Source organism: Polypterus senegalus, chromosome 12, assembly GCF_016835505.1.
Source record: "Polypterus senegalus isolate Bchr_013 chromosome 12, ASM1683550v1, whole genome shotgun sequence".
NCBI lineage: Eukaryota > Metazoa > Chordata > Cladistia > Polypteriformes > Polypteridae > Polypterus > Polypterus senegalus.
Window position 1 is genome coordinate 44,187,411 of NC_053165.1, and position 14,368 is coordinate 44,201,778.

Below are 14,368 nucleotides of genomic sequence, written 5' to 3' on the forward strand. Positions count from 1 at the left end.
TCCAACTTGCCTGGATGATGTAGAGTGGCTTTTTTTATACTGGTCCAAGGAGTACTTCTGGTGCTAGGGTATAGCCTGTTGGAATTACTTTTGGTTCAAACAGAAGCCCCACAAAGTAGGGATTACTAATCCCAGAAGCTCCCGCTGGCAACCCCCATGGAGCCCAACAGGGATGCCCCATGGGACTACAGGTCCCAGCATGCCCTGTGGGTGTCTGAGTAGGGCTCCTAGCCCAGGGATGCTGCATCTAGTTTATCGGGGGAGCATGTAGTCCTTGCATCACACTGGCCTCCTGACCAGGTAAGAAACTTAAACCTGCCCCTGCATACTCACTTCTGTAGTGGCATTTCGTGCTTGCTTCCTGGATGGTGCAGGATGATCCTCACCTGCATTTTCATTCTTAAGAAGGGCTGGCCTGCTGTCCGGGTTAGGATCCTTGCCCCATTGTGGCCAGGATGCCCACTCATGTGTTCAGTCTATTATAATAGATAGGTAGATTGATCATTTCCTATCTATCTATCTATCTATCTATCTATCTATCTATCTATCTTAATTTTTTATTTCATATTATCTTGTCTACTTATAGGCCATTCCTGATTTTTAAGTAGTCAATATCCTTTGTCCTCCCGCCAAAAGCAGCTTCTGTCTTTTGCATATTTTTCTTATTTTAGGGCAATGGAACAACTATTATTTTATAAAGTATGTTTGAGGGGTGGAGTGGTGGCTCTGAGTCTAAGGATCTGCGCTGATATCCCAAAGGTTGCCGGTTTGAAGGGCCCTTGAGCAAGGCCCTTAACCATCAATTGCTCCAAGGGCACTGTACAATGGCTGACCCTGCGCTCTGACGCCAAGGGGTATGCGAAAACTAACACATTCCTAATACAAGCAATTGTATAAGGTGAAATAAAGAATAATAAAAAAAAAAATGTGAACATCATTTGAAGGCACTTCACTAATAGAACTATAGTTCAATTGGTTTTATTCATGCATACTCATTACAATTGCAGGACAGACAAGTGAAGTAACTTGCTCAGGAACACACAGTATGTCAGAGTCAGGCATTAGACTGAAACTCGCAGTATGGTGGCGCAGGATCTAAAGTTGGAGTCATGGAGTCAGCCTACTTTTGGTGGAGTCACAGTAACAGTTGCAAATTAATTTCCTAATTCCAACTCCAGCAGTTGAATCTCAACTACTCTAATAAGAAGGTCTGTAACTCTAACTGGGACATCTGTCTGTTTTGGTAGCTAACACACTAATAAAAGTACCAATACACCAGCCTTTCTTTTATAAGAATGTTGACATCTGAACCAGGCTGGGTGAAAACAGCTGAAATGGTTGTGTGGAGGATGCCACATGATTTGAGTTATGCATTACAAGCAAGAGAGGCAAATAAAGTTATGGAATGACAATTAGTGCCAGTGCAGTTATAGGTCATACATACAGTGTATTGGACATGCATTACAGATGTGTGCCGGATTCCTACTGTCATCTACCCTATTTTCCAATGACCTGACTCCATTAACCCATAATAAGCAAAAATAAAAGTAATTAAAAATCCACTAACAGAGGATTTTAATTAAAATTTTAAAAAAGTCTGCTGGATTTTTCAGCCATGTTGACAAAGTATTGAGTAAGCTGCACAAAGTCTTTACCAGCTGCAAAAACATACAGACAAAAATCTGCACATACAACCTTAACACAAATAGATTTTATTTTTTTTTTTACCTAATGCTTTTCTCTGCTTCTTTCTGTGGTTTGGCTGGGCACTCCAGGAATGTTAATTACAGCTCAGATAGTTCAGCTTCTTAAAATCTGAATCTAAAACCAGTGATGGTGTCTGACTTCCTCATCTTTTTTAATGTGCTGTGCTGTCCACTAGTTTGATTGTCCTCTGAACATCTGACTGCTTTGAATATCCGTTACTTTCAAATAACGTCATCAACTAATGGCATTATGATTAGATTTGTAATGCGTACAAAAGACTGTTTATAAAGTAATGTTTTTGTTCATATATTCAAAGCAATAATATTTTTACTGGAATTTTATTGTGCATTATCGATAATTTGTTGGCCAGCATTTCTCAGTATTTACTGTGATCTTTAGTATTAGTGTGTTGTACCGTGTTAGCCATTGTGAATGTAGTGATAAGTCAAGCAAAATCTTAAAAAGATTACAATATGCAAGCTTTCGATGCAACTCAGGCCCCTTCTTCAAGCGAGGTGTAATACAGAAACTGGAGTTCCCTGTTCCTATATAGACACAAGGACAGAGACACCATTGGAAAACATTTAAGTGAGACATCTTAGATATAAAAAATTAGCAGACCTCTTCAGGCTAAGAGAGGAGTACAATGTATAGTCAAAATCTTTGGATAACATAACTGTCCAACAATGTCTTTGAAAGGAACTGCAAGGCTACAGGTAGAAGATGTTGGGGCTGCTGACCTGGTTGTCCCCTGTTAGTTACGATAACAGTCCAAACAAAATGTACACTCGATGGCACTAAACAGACAAAATTGAGGGTTCTAACAAGGAACATTATCTTGGCTGGTAAAGCACATGATAGAGCTGTGAGAAGGCGTACTGCCCTGTGGAGTGTTCTCATAATGAGTGACGCCTTCTTCTAGGGAACATGGGATATATAGTTGGGGGCCTGGAAGGAGTGGAGTCAGTTGGCTTCACTGAGTCTCTTCTTAGTACTGTGGAGGGAAAAACAGAGGATAAGGTTAGCATCAGCGCCCCCTCTTGACTCGGGGTGGAAGTACAGTACATACCTCAGAAGAAGCCGGACGATGATCCACTGAGGCGCATGCCTGACATTATCTTATTATTTCTCACAAGTTTTAAGGTTAACTCACAACTTTTAAGGTTAACATGATGCTCTGGTCCTGACGCACAGCTCTAACACACATTTCAGTCATTAGCATTGTCATTTGCTGTATATTTTATGAGGTGAGGATGTGCGTCGTAATTAATAACCAGATTGATTAATAAGTACCAACCAATGAGAATAATAATGTCACCTATAAAAGCTGCGGTCAGAAATGTAGTATTTGCTAAAGCTGAAGTTGTAGTCAAACTTTTTAACGTGTCAGGAGCTGGAGTTGGAAACTCTTGCCACCGACTCCAGAACTCTCATAACGCCTCCATAGCCTTAGCCACTAAGTTATACTGGGGTCTTTTTTTTTTGCTTCACTAATCCAGCCGTTTTTCTTACTCTATTACTTATTCTGTTATGGATCCTTTCATGGATTAAATAATAACAATTTGTCTGGCCCTTATATTTCTGTATTAGTGTCCCAAACCCTGACAATTTGACCACATCTAAGTTTGACAATTTTAAGCAGTGGTCAATCACTGTCCACAAATTCAGATATTGGTTCAAACCCACTGAAGTGCCAGATCCTTAAATGATGGTGGTATCTCACAGATGTTGTAAATAAAGATGGTGTGCAGCTTCAGACAGGATGCATTCAGTCCATTTGTGACAAGACAACAGAAGTACAGGAGTGTAAAGTAACACAGATGAAGATCACACAGAGAGCCAGGGAAGCAATCTGAACCCATTAAAAGTGTTAAGCCACACTCTCTAAATAATCAATCCACCTGTACAGATCTGTGTAATAGAAAGGGAAAGCCAAACCCAAATGTCCTTGGGATTTTATTTGGGTCATTGGCCTCTTTACTTTGTAACACGTTTCTTTGTTGACTGGGTTTTAATTCTGCCTTTCACTCTGGACACAGAAATCGAAGCGTGTGGTTAAACAGGTATGGATGCATTACTGTCCTCATGTACCAAAGAAATTAATACTTGCTTCAGTTTTTTCATGAGAAGCCATCTTGAAAAATTACATCTTTCCTATTGTCTTTAGTTACATTGGTTTGAAGCCTTAAAAATCTATTGTTTTATTAAAAAAAATATATCTTTGCGGGTGTTAAGATAAAAGCGCTTAATTCCATATGCATTCTGAGGAGAGGCATTTAAGTCCTGCAGTGCCCGTTGAAGTGGAATTGAAAACGACCTCTTTGTATTCTGTTATGATGTCTGGCTGAGCGCACTGAAAGCTTTATGTCAGCGCACATTTGTATTGACTGATATCTGGTGTTTTGACTGCAGTAAGGCCTATTCAAACATAAGACAACCAACACGTGTCTGGTCAGAGTCTCTCAGTGCACTGACAGGAATTATTTTTATTGTTGAAACTAAACTTTCCAGGGTGCACTCAGAACTTAAATTGCCTGTATAAGGATTGGTTTATTTATTTTAACTGGTTTTTTTTTTTTAAGAAGCAGCCTCTTCCCCTCATGAGGATGTTATGTAAGTGGACGAACGTACACATTGTTCATTCGATTCAATACTTTGTGGAGCAGTTACTGCTTCGAGTCTTCTTTTGGAAGTTTCTTCAAGCTTTGTACTCCTGGATTGGTGCATTTTATCCCATTTTTCTTGGCAGATCCTCATAAATTCCTTTAGATTGGATATCAAGTATCTGTAATCTAAAATCTTTGTGTCTCTCCACACATGTTCTCTCCTTCAAAAGAGTAATAAACAATTTACTATACTACATAGATGAAGTAATTTTAATTGCAGCAACAAAAGAAGGTCTACAAGACTTGGTTAATAGAGTTAATGAGGCCAGCAAAAAAACTAATGTCATGTAACAAAATAAACACAACAACACAAAAGATCACGTGTTGGGGGAATTCCCTGTGTAATCTCCCGCGTCTGAGTAATCGTAAAAGACTGATACTCTGGTCCAAATTTGCACAAACAGACATTTGACAAAGAGAACATGCTTCATGGCTCTTTTATGCATAGATGGCGGGAAATGATAGACAGGAAGCAAAAATGAGTTGGGAGGAAGTGACGTTGATATTGAGGGACGGTATATTCAGGAAGAACCAGAAGTGAAGTTATCGATGTGTGTCCAGAAGTGATGTCATCAAACTGGGACCGGAAATGACATCAACAGCAGAGGACCTGGAAGTGGAGTCATCAGAAAGAGTCGGAAGTATGTGGATTTGAGGTACGGTTTGGGCAGTAAAGGCATTAGTACTCTGTTTCAGTCCTCTACCTTATGTTCTTTCATGCTCATTTTGGGCCCTTTGGCTGCCTCCTAAGCGCACGTGTGTGACAGTCAAAAAGACTAATACAATGGTGTGTGCATAGAAGCAAGAAAACGTCCAAATCAAGATTGATGTGCAGACAGTGAAACTGGTTGCAAGTTTCGTTTATCTGGGACCAATCTTGTGTGAAGATGAAGGATGTTGTCAGGAGATAAACAGGCAGTGATGATATCAAGGAATACAATCTGGAGAAGTAGACATGTATCTAACAGTACAAAAGGCAGGCTGGGTAAAGCCTTTATCTGGCCAATTGCAACATATGGATGCGAAGGATGAGCTTTAAGTAGGCAGACACAAAGAACATAGAAACTTCTGAAATGTGATGCTACAGATGGATGCTACGTGTGTCATGGAAAGAACACCGTACTAACAGATGGGTTCTCAAGCAGCTAAATGATGCCAATGAACTACTGCATTAAGTAAGAAAGTTAAAACTTGGCTGCTTTGGGCACATTACAAGAAATGCTACAGTAGATGTATGGAAAAAGATCAGACATCATTCAGGGATGCACCATTGGGCAACAGAGAAAAAGATGTTCTATGACATTTAAGTCTGGGCTTTGGCTGGACATTCACAGACAGTCAGAGAGCTGTCCCAAAGCCACTCCACCATTGCCTTAACTGCTGAAAGGTGACCCTTTGCCCTAGTCTGAGGTGGTGTGCACTCTGGAGCAGGTTGTTGTCAATGACTTCTCTGTGTATGGTTGCATTCATCCTTTCCTCACTTCTGTTCCCCTGTTCCTGCCATTGAGAAGAACCCCCATAGCATGATGTGACCACCGCCATGCTTCACCGTAGGAATGGTATTAGGTAGGTAGTGAGCAGTGCTTGGTCTTTACCAGACCTAGTGTTTGGAATTCTGCCCAAAGATTTCAGTTTTTATCTCACCAGACCAGAGACTTTTTAATGCTCTCAGTGCCCTTTTAATTGCTGCATATATGTTAGTCACTGTACACCTGATTGATGGAGTGCTGCTGAGATGGTTGTCCTTCCAACAGGTTCTCCCATCTCAGCAGTGGATTTCTGAAGCTCTCTTAGACTGACCATCATGTTGTTGGTCACCTCCCTGACCAAGTTCCTTCTTGCCCGGTTACTCAGTTTGGCCAGACAGCCAACTCTTGGAAGAATCCTGGTGATTCAGAACTTCTTGCACTGCACAATTATTGAGGCTACTGTGTTTCTTGAAACACTCAAAGCTTTAGAAATGGTTTCATTTGATCGCCCTGATATTTGACTCACTACAGCTTGATCATGGAGGTCTACAGAGAGTTCCTTGGACTAAATGGCTTGGTTTTTGCCTTGACAGTACATGCAGTATGAATTGTGGGATATTATACACAGGGGTATGTCCATCCTAAAGAAAGTCCAATCAATTCAGTTTGCCCCAAGTGGGCTCCAATCATGTTTTAGACACCTCTCAAGGAGAATTAAAGTAAACAGGGTGCATGTGACCACAGTTTGGGGTGGCACAGCAAAGGATATAAATACTTACATACATGAAAGATTTACTTTTAATTTTTAATACATTTGCAAACCTTTCTGAAAACATGTTTTCATTTCATCATTATGGGCTAATGAGTGTAGATTGATGGGCAAAAATGGCAAATATATCCATTTAAATTTAGATCTATGACACAGTAAAGCTAGCAAAAAGTGAATCCACTATACGGTATATGCAGCTGTTGTTTTTATAGGCCTATTTTTCCAAACACAGCACAAGCATATCTTTCTATCTGCACAACCGAAATGTTTGAACAGAAAAGCGCAAACCATCAAACTCATCATACCTCATTTATTCTTCAAGGGACGTTCAAAAAGTTTCCGCACTTTTATGTTTTCTTTGGAAACAGTGAAAGCCGGAGGAGTAGTCACTGGTCGTATCTGAGAGGCTCATGTGACTAGTTCTGTCTGGCAAGTGGCTGCCCTTGCAGTTTAATATAAGAGTTGTCATCCTGTGGTGAAGATGGCTGCCAAGCTTATAAATTGCACCAAAGAGGAGCAGTGTTCTATCATACGCTTTTTGTGGACAGAAGGTGTGCTGGGAGCACAAATTCATCTCCGCATGTGTGCTCAGTATGGGGATAAAGTTCTGTCTCGTAGAGTCATTGATGAGTGGATTGAAATGTTCGAAAATGGCTGTACTAGTGTGATGGATGCAGAGCCCATCGGACGTCCAACTATAGCCACGACCACAAGAAATGAAAGTGCATCAGTGGCTACGTGCTCAACCAAAAACATTTTTTGCTGATGGTATTAAAAACACTGGGAAAATTGCATCGGAATTGAAGGTGACTATGTAGAAAAGTGATGTAATTAGTTTGTGAAATTCTTAACAAATAGAGTTAAGAAAAAGTGTGGAAACTTTTTGAATGTTCCTCATATTGCATATATTGTGTCCTAAATACAATTTCAAACCTGAAAAACAACAATGAAGAATAGATGAGTGTCACTTCCCTTTTGGGTTTTTTTTTTATTTTATTGATTTTATTACAACAACAACTTTTATTTATACAGCACATTTTCATACAAATAATGTATCTCAAAGTGCTTTACATGATGAAGAAAGAGAAAAAAGACAAAATAAATAAGAATTAAAATAAGACAAAACTCATTAACATAGAATAAAAGTAAGGTCTGATGGCCAGGGAGGACAGAAAAAACAAAAAAAACTCCAGACGGCTGGAGAAAAAATAAAATCTGCTGGGGTTCCAGGCCACGAGACCACCCAGCCCCCTCTGGACATTCTACCTAACATAAATGATCTCAATCGGTCCTCATTGTATTCAGGGTTCTCATGGAAGGATTTGATGATGACGGTCATGTGGACTTCTGGCATTTAATCCATCAATGTAGGAACATCATGGTGCTTTGATTAGGTGGTGGCACAGGTCAAGTAGGGGTTAGTATGGATTTTGGAGCCACCATGAATAGTAATGATAATTAATTAAATATGCAGAGCATCAGAATTAAACTAAAATGAAGTTATGAGAAAGTCATGTTAAAGTAATATGTTTTCAGCAGTGTTTTAAAGTGCTCCACCGTATCAGCCTGGCAAATTCCTATTGGCAGGCTATTCCAGATTTTAGATGCATAGCAGCAGAAGGCCACCTCACCACTTCTTTTAAGTTTAGCTTTTGGAATTCTAGGCAGACACTCATTTGAAGATCTAAGGTTACGATTTGGAATATAAGGTGTCAGACATTCCGATATATAAGATGGACTGAGATTATTTAAGGCTTTGTAAACCATAAGCAGTATTTTAAAGTCAATTCTGAATGACACAGGTAACCAATGTAGTTAAAATCAAATAACACTCCATACAAATAACTTAAGTTTTACAAAAAAAATTTTAAAAAATAATTAAAAAAAAGATTTGAAACAAATCACCCCCACCCTGAGAAAGACAACTAGGCCAGCAGTGTAAAACTTTATGCTAGTAAAAATAAGTGAATAGATCTCTACTAATAAAAGGCAAAGCCCTCACTGACTGACTGACTGACTCATCACTAATTCTCCAACTTCCCGTGTAGGTAGAAGGCTGAAATTTGGCAGGCTCATTCCTTACAGCTTACTTACAAAAGTTAAGCAGGTTTCATTTCGAAATTCTACACATAACGGTCAACAACGTCCGCCATGTTGAACTTTCTTATTCATGGCCCCATCTTCATGAAATTTGGTAGGTGGCTTCCCTGCGCTAACAGAAACCAATGTACGTACTTATTTCTGTTGTATGACGCCACTGTCAGCCGCCATATTGAACCTTCCAACGTCACTAATTCGTTAATTCGAAGGCTTAAATTTGGTACTTATTTTGGTAGTATGATGCCACTGTCGGCCGTCATATTGAAGTTTTCAATGGTCTTTGTTACTTATGGGCCCATCTTCAAGAAATTTGGTATGCGGGTTCCCAACGCTAACTGAATCCTACTTACGTACATATATACGTCCATAGCCTGCAGCTCGGTCACCGTGTGAGGTGGCGTTGGGTCCCCCATCCCAACGCCTCCCACGTTGTTGGCTGCCTGCCTATATAAGGCCGTCCGTCACTCCAGTCTCTACATTCCCTTCCTTGCTTCACCACGGGATTCACGTCTCCCTGCTGATAACTACAGCCTTTTTATTTAATCCACGGCTTCTCCGCTGTTTTATTGTTCGTTTATTACGATTATAGTTATTGTGTAGGTATTTTAGACTTACTTTACATTGTTCAGGTACCCATTTCCTTTATCATTCCAACCGTACCCCCATTAACATGTCTATCGAGGTGATCACCATCGATCAAAGAACTGTCACTTACCGAGTGATTTCCATGCCCGGAGATGGCACCTACCTTTTCCATTCTCTTTGTTACATATTGCACGACCATATCAGGCTCACTCTTGATATCCAGATGAACATTGTGTCTTATGTATTGAATGACTGGGACAGGTTCAAGGTGTGGACTGATGACGGTACAGGAGATAATTATACTACACAGGAGCACTAGAACAGTGAAATGCTTACGCCCTCCACCTATGGTTCTGCATGTGAGTTGATGGCTGCCGCTGAATTGTTCGGTTGTCGCTTTCAAGTGTACCAAAATGGCCAAATATTTTACACCTTTTGATAACCGCCAATGCCTCTTAAACATCTTAGATTGACAGGTGATGATTTGAGTAGTGGACACTTTGATGTTTATGAATGTTTAAACTCTCAAAAGCTGGATGCGAAGTTATCGATGAAACTGGTTGTATACTTACAACGCTTGACAGATGCCGAATGTCACTTCAACACAAGTCCTACAAATACTGTCGTAATTGAAACAAACCATGAAACTCAAACTGATTATGACAGCAGCAATCCAAGCTGTGAGATTTGAAACAAGATTACTGTTCACATGGCCAACTGTACATTGCATGCTCAAGAGTAAGCTCAGCGCACAGCTTGGTCATATTACAACCGGAGGGCCGAACTGACAATGTGGTATACAAGGAGATCCTAAACAAATAATTATTGGTATTTTTTCCCTCAGTTTAAAAAGGTTTAATTTTCTTCTTAATAAATATTTTAAGGCAGTACTTCACCGCTGCGAAGCGCGGGTATTTTGCTAGTAAATTAATAAATGAATCAAGATAAATGGAGTAACAAAGGGGAGATAACCTGCTTCCTCAATTTAAATGCTTATTCTAAATTGTTAGTGATTAAATCTTGCCAGGTTTTGTACATATCCCTTTTATGTTTTGTTTCAGTGGTGGAAGGACTATCACCGTGCATGGCCAGGATTTCCTCCTGATACAGGACCTGTCTATGAAGGTGGCCAGTTCTGGCCAAGAACAAGTGGTGAGTAATAACTGAGCTTGCGAATGAGACTCACTTTCACAGTACGCTCTACATGGTAACTTTAATTATGCTAAGCAGTGTTTCTTTAAAATGTGATTCCACATGGTGTACTTCATTTATTGCACTTCCACCCATCCCCATTATACCAATGCACGTACATTTTTCTACTCCGTGTACTTCTGCAGGTTCAGTGAATGCTTTTTAAACACCTCTGCTCTTTTTGGTTTGGTTCATTTTTTAAACTCACTTTTTCTAGCACATGATTACAAGGAGCAGGTACTAATCATCACAACATCGAGTACATAGTAAGATAGGAATCAACTGTGGACGGAACGTCAGTACATAGTGGGGTGTAATTACTCAGACACCCACACACATACTCAGACTGAGTCAACACAACATGCGTGTCTTTGGCATGTGAAAAGAAACCAGAAAACTCAGAAAAAAACACACACAGACACGATAAGAAGGGATAGAGACCAGACTGTGAACCGAACCCGGACCCCTTAAGCTACAATCATTACTTACCACTTCTCTTTGTGGTCGTCAACTCAGCATCCAGTATATATTTTAATATTAATCTACATACTTACACCTCATGTTGTTTAAAAAGATTTCATATTCGGTCATCTATTTTTCAAAATAGATTAGTGAGAGTGAGGGATAGGGTAACCATTATCCTTAAGCAATTTATTATTTTATATTTGTAATAAAATTAGGTCATTCTACAGAGAACACCTTTCACTTTCACATTAAAGAGAGTTATTTTTTCTGCTGATCAGTGTTTTAAAAGCCAAATTAAATCTACTGTGATTCGATGTTGTTTAACAATAAAATGTGAAAACTTCCAAGGGGTGAATACAATTTATAGGCACTGTATATACAGTTATAATACTTTAACAATGAAATAATACATACAAAGCACAAAATGCATCTTCTTAATAATCACACGTTTTTCAGTTTTGGGTTGGCTTGATTTAACTTACTATAATATATATTACTAGCCATCCTATGTGGCTTTGCCTGCGTATTAGTGAAACAGGACAGCGAGGAGGGCCCTGCCCAGCTCGCTACTCCTGACGTCACTCTTCCACCTCCCCTCGGCCCGCAGCCTCTGTCTCGGATTAGCGCAAATATATATCGCTCCTACAAGTCAACTGTGATTCTTAGCACTGAGACAAGTCGCAAAATCAACCGGAATGTCCAAGCAAATATTAGAAAAAAAAAAGATCTAAATCTGGTAAGTAGTTCTCTCATTCACTAACTAAACGGAGTTAAGATTTTGCACCGAGGCAGACGCGTGAGTGATAAGGGCCATGCCCCCCTCCCCGCAGCCCAATGAGACTCTCTCGGATTCGCGCTAATAAATCGGCACCGCAAACGAACTATGATACTTAGCGCAATGAGAAAGTCGCGAAATCAACGGAATGTTCAAGCAAATTATAGAAAAAAACCCGATCTAAATCCGTTAAGTAGTTCTCTCGTGAAAAGAGGACAGACATACAAACGGGTCTAAAAAACTATAAGAAATGTTGTGCTTGGACCACGAAATTTTTTAAACCGTTTTTTAGCACCTATGGACCAAGGGTAACCTACATTCCAAATTTCAAGTCCCAAGTCATCATGGTGAGTCAGTGGTATTTGGCTTTATATATATAGATTAACACTCTATGACATTCAAAAGGTAAAGGCAGTTTGAAAATTGTGTGGTAAGGGCAACAAATAGAAGCTGACACAATACAACATACTCATGATGGCTTATGGGTAACTCAGACACACACAGTGCAGTGCTCCGCTATTAGTCTAGTTGAAGCCAAGGTCAACTGAACATGGAAACTCCATTGGTGGGACTGCACCATTCTTGAACAAAATGCTGTGCTGAGTTTTCTTTGGGCAGGGGAAGTGAAACCTGCTGAAATTCACCAAAGGATGTTGGCTTGTGCAGATCAGTAAGCCATTTGATACCCAAATTGCACAAACTTTAAGGTACCCCAAGTCACCATGCACTATGGCATGTGCAGATATCCAAATGTGCAGTAACAGTGGACAACGTAATCTGTTGGCCCTCTCTGATCAAGGCATTCACCATGTCCAGGTGGGCTTGTATGTGTGATTTTGATGGTCGACCAGACTGAACTTGTTCTTCCTGCTTTAAACCTTTCTTCCCATTCATAAACTTTTTGTGAAGTCATACTGTTTTCATTTCCAACTGAGCCAACTTCCTCTAGTGAATTTCAGCAGGGTTCACTCCCTCTGCTCAAAGAAGTCCCACTACAGTGTGTTGTTCAAAAATGGTGCAGTCCCACCAATGGAGCGTCCATGTTCATTTGACCTTGGCTTCAGCTAGACTAAGAGCAGAGCACTGTGTTGTGTGTGTTCAAATTACCCATAACCCATCACGGACATGTTATAATGTACCAGGGCTACATAGCAATAGTGTTTTCAATGTTTGTACTGAGCACGTTTTGTTTCCATCGTCCTGTTTTCTGTTTATAATGTGTGCGTCAGTGAATGTTGTCCCCGTAAATACAGGGGGGACGGATGATGGAGAGAGACCGCAGCCCCAAGATGGAAGGCACCTGTTTACAATCAATCAATTCCAGCTGGCTCATTACTATATAAACAATCAGTAGGGAATAGATAAGGAAAAAAAGGAGAAAGACGGAGATTACATTTTCACAACAACGAACCAACTTTATCTGCTGTTTTCAACATCGCGCTTTTGGTACCAGTTTGTTTTTCATTCCGCCGGACTTATTTCAATTCGATCATCGCCAGAGACCCAGGGGTTGGACTACATTATCCACCGCACACCGAGGATTCACGGTGAGGTCGCTCCATTTTTTCTGGGAAATTCAAACACATCACTTAACTGTTGACCAGTCATCCGTATTCAGGATGACTGTTGTATACTCGGACTCAAGATCACTATCATTGGCATTTTCGGTATTCATTCATTGCTTTTTGTGTTTTGCATTTATTCTATGTTATTGGGGCAAGGGAAGGTTTGTTATTGTATATATGGTGTTGTCACGTTGTTGCTTTGGTGGTGGTTTATACATATCTATATATATATAATATATATATAAATATTATATATTTATACTGTATATATATATATATATAGTATATATATTTATTTTCTACGTGTGAAATTTGCATTTTTGGTTATTGTTTCATTTAATATATGTATCCATTTATTTTGACATATCTGCTTTTATGTGCTTATGTTTAAACCGTCGACTGTTAGGAAAATTTTATTTGTTAGAGGTACGGCTTGGTATGTATAGATTAGCCTCAGTAATTTATCCAGGCCACATGTCTTGGAAGTGTAGCTGCCAGCTGGGTAAAGGGTGTGTGTCAGCTTCTGTCTGTTGGGGTTAACTTATACGTTTCAAATTGTTTTCTACTTTTTGATTTAGCCTTGTATAATTGTTATCAATATAATGGCTTAAAAATACATATACAGTAAGATACGCATTTCACTTGGCCGCAATAGATTATGGCAACCAAAAAGTTGTTTTTTTTAGATAAATAGATAGATAGATAGATAGATAGATAGATAGATAGATAGATAGATAGATACTTTATTAATCCCAAGGGGAAATTCGCAGCAGTATACTGATACAAAGAAACAATATTAAATTAAATAGTAATAAAATGAAAAAAATTAAAATAAAATTAATGTTAGCATTTACTCCCCCGGGTGGAATTGAAGAGTCGCATAGTGTGGGGGAGGAACGATCTCCTCAGTCTGTCAGTGGAGCAGGATGGTGACAAAAGTCTGTCACTGAAGCTACTCCTCTGCCTGGAGATGATCCTGTTAAGTGGATGCAGTGGATTCTTCATGATTGACAGGAGTTTGCTTAGTGCCCGTCGCTCTGCCACGGATGTTAAATTGTCCAACTTTAATCCTACAA

The 14,368-nt window shown here is 39.6% G+C and overlaps 1 protein-coding gene across 2 annotated transcripts in view; it reads left to right on the forward strand.

The window, feature by feature from the left end:
• The window catches only part of plxnd1 (plexin D1), a 243,171-nt gene that overhangs the window by 129,243 nt on the left and 99,560 nt on the right, over positions 1 to 14,368 (forward strand). For both annotated transcript variants that reach the window (XM_039771008.1, XM_039771009.1), the window contains exon 17: positions 10,358 to 10,448. In XM_039771008.1, the coding sequence (XP_039626942.1) occupies positions 10,358 to 10,448 (91 nt within the window). The remainder of the gene's footprint in view (positions 1 to 10,357; positions 10,449 to 14,368) is intronic.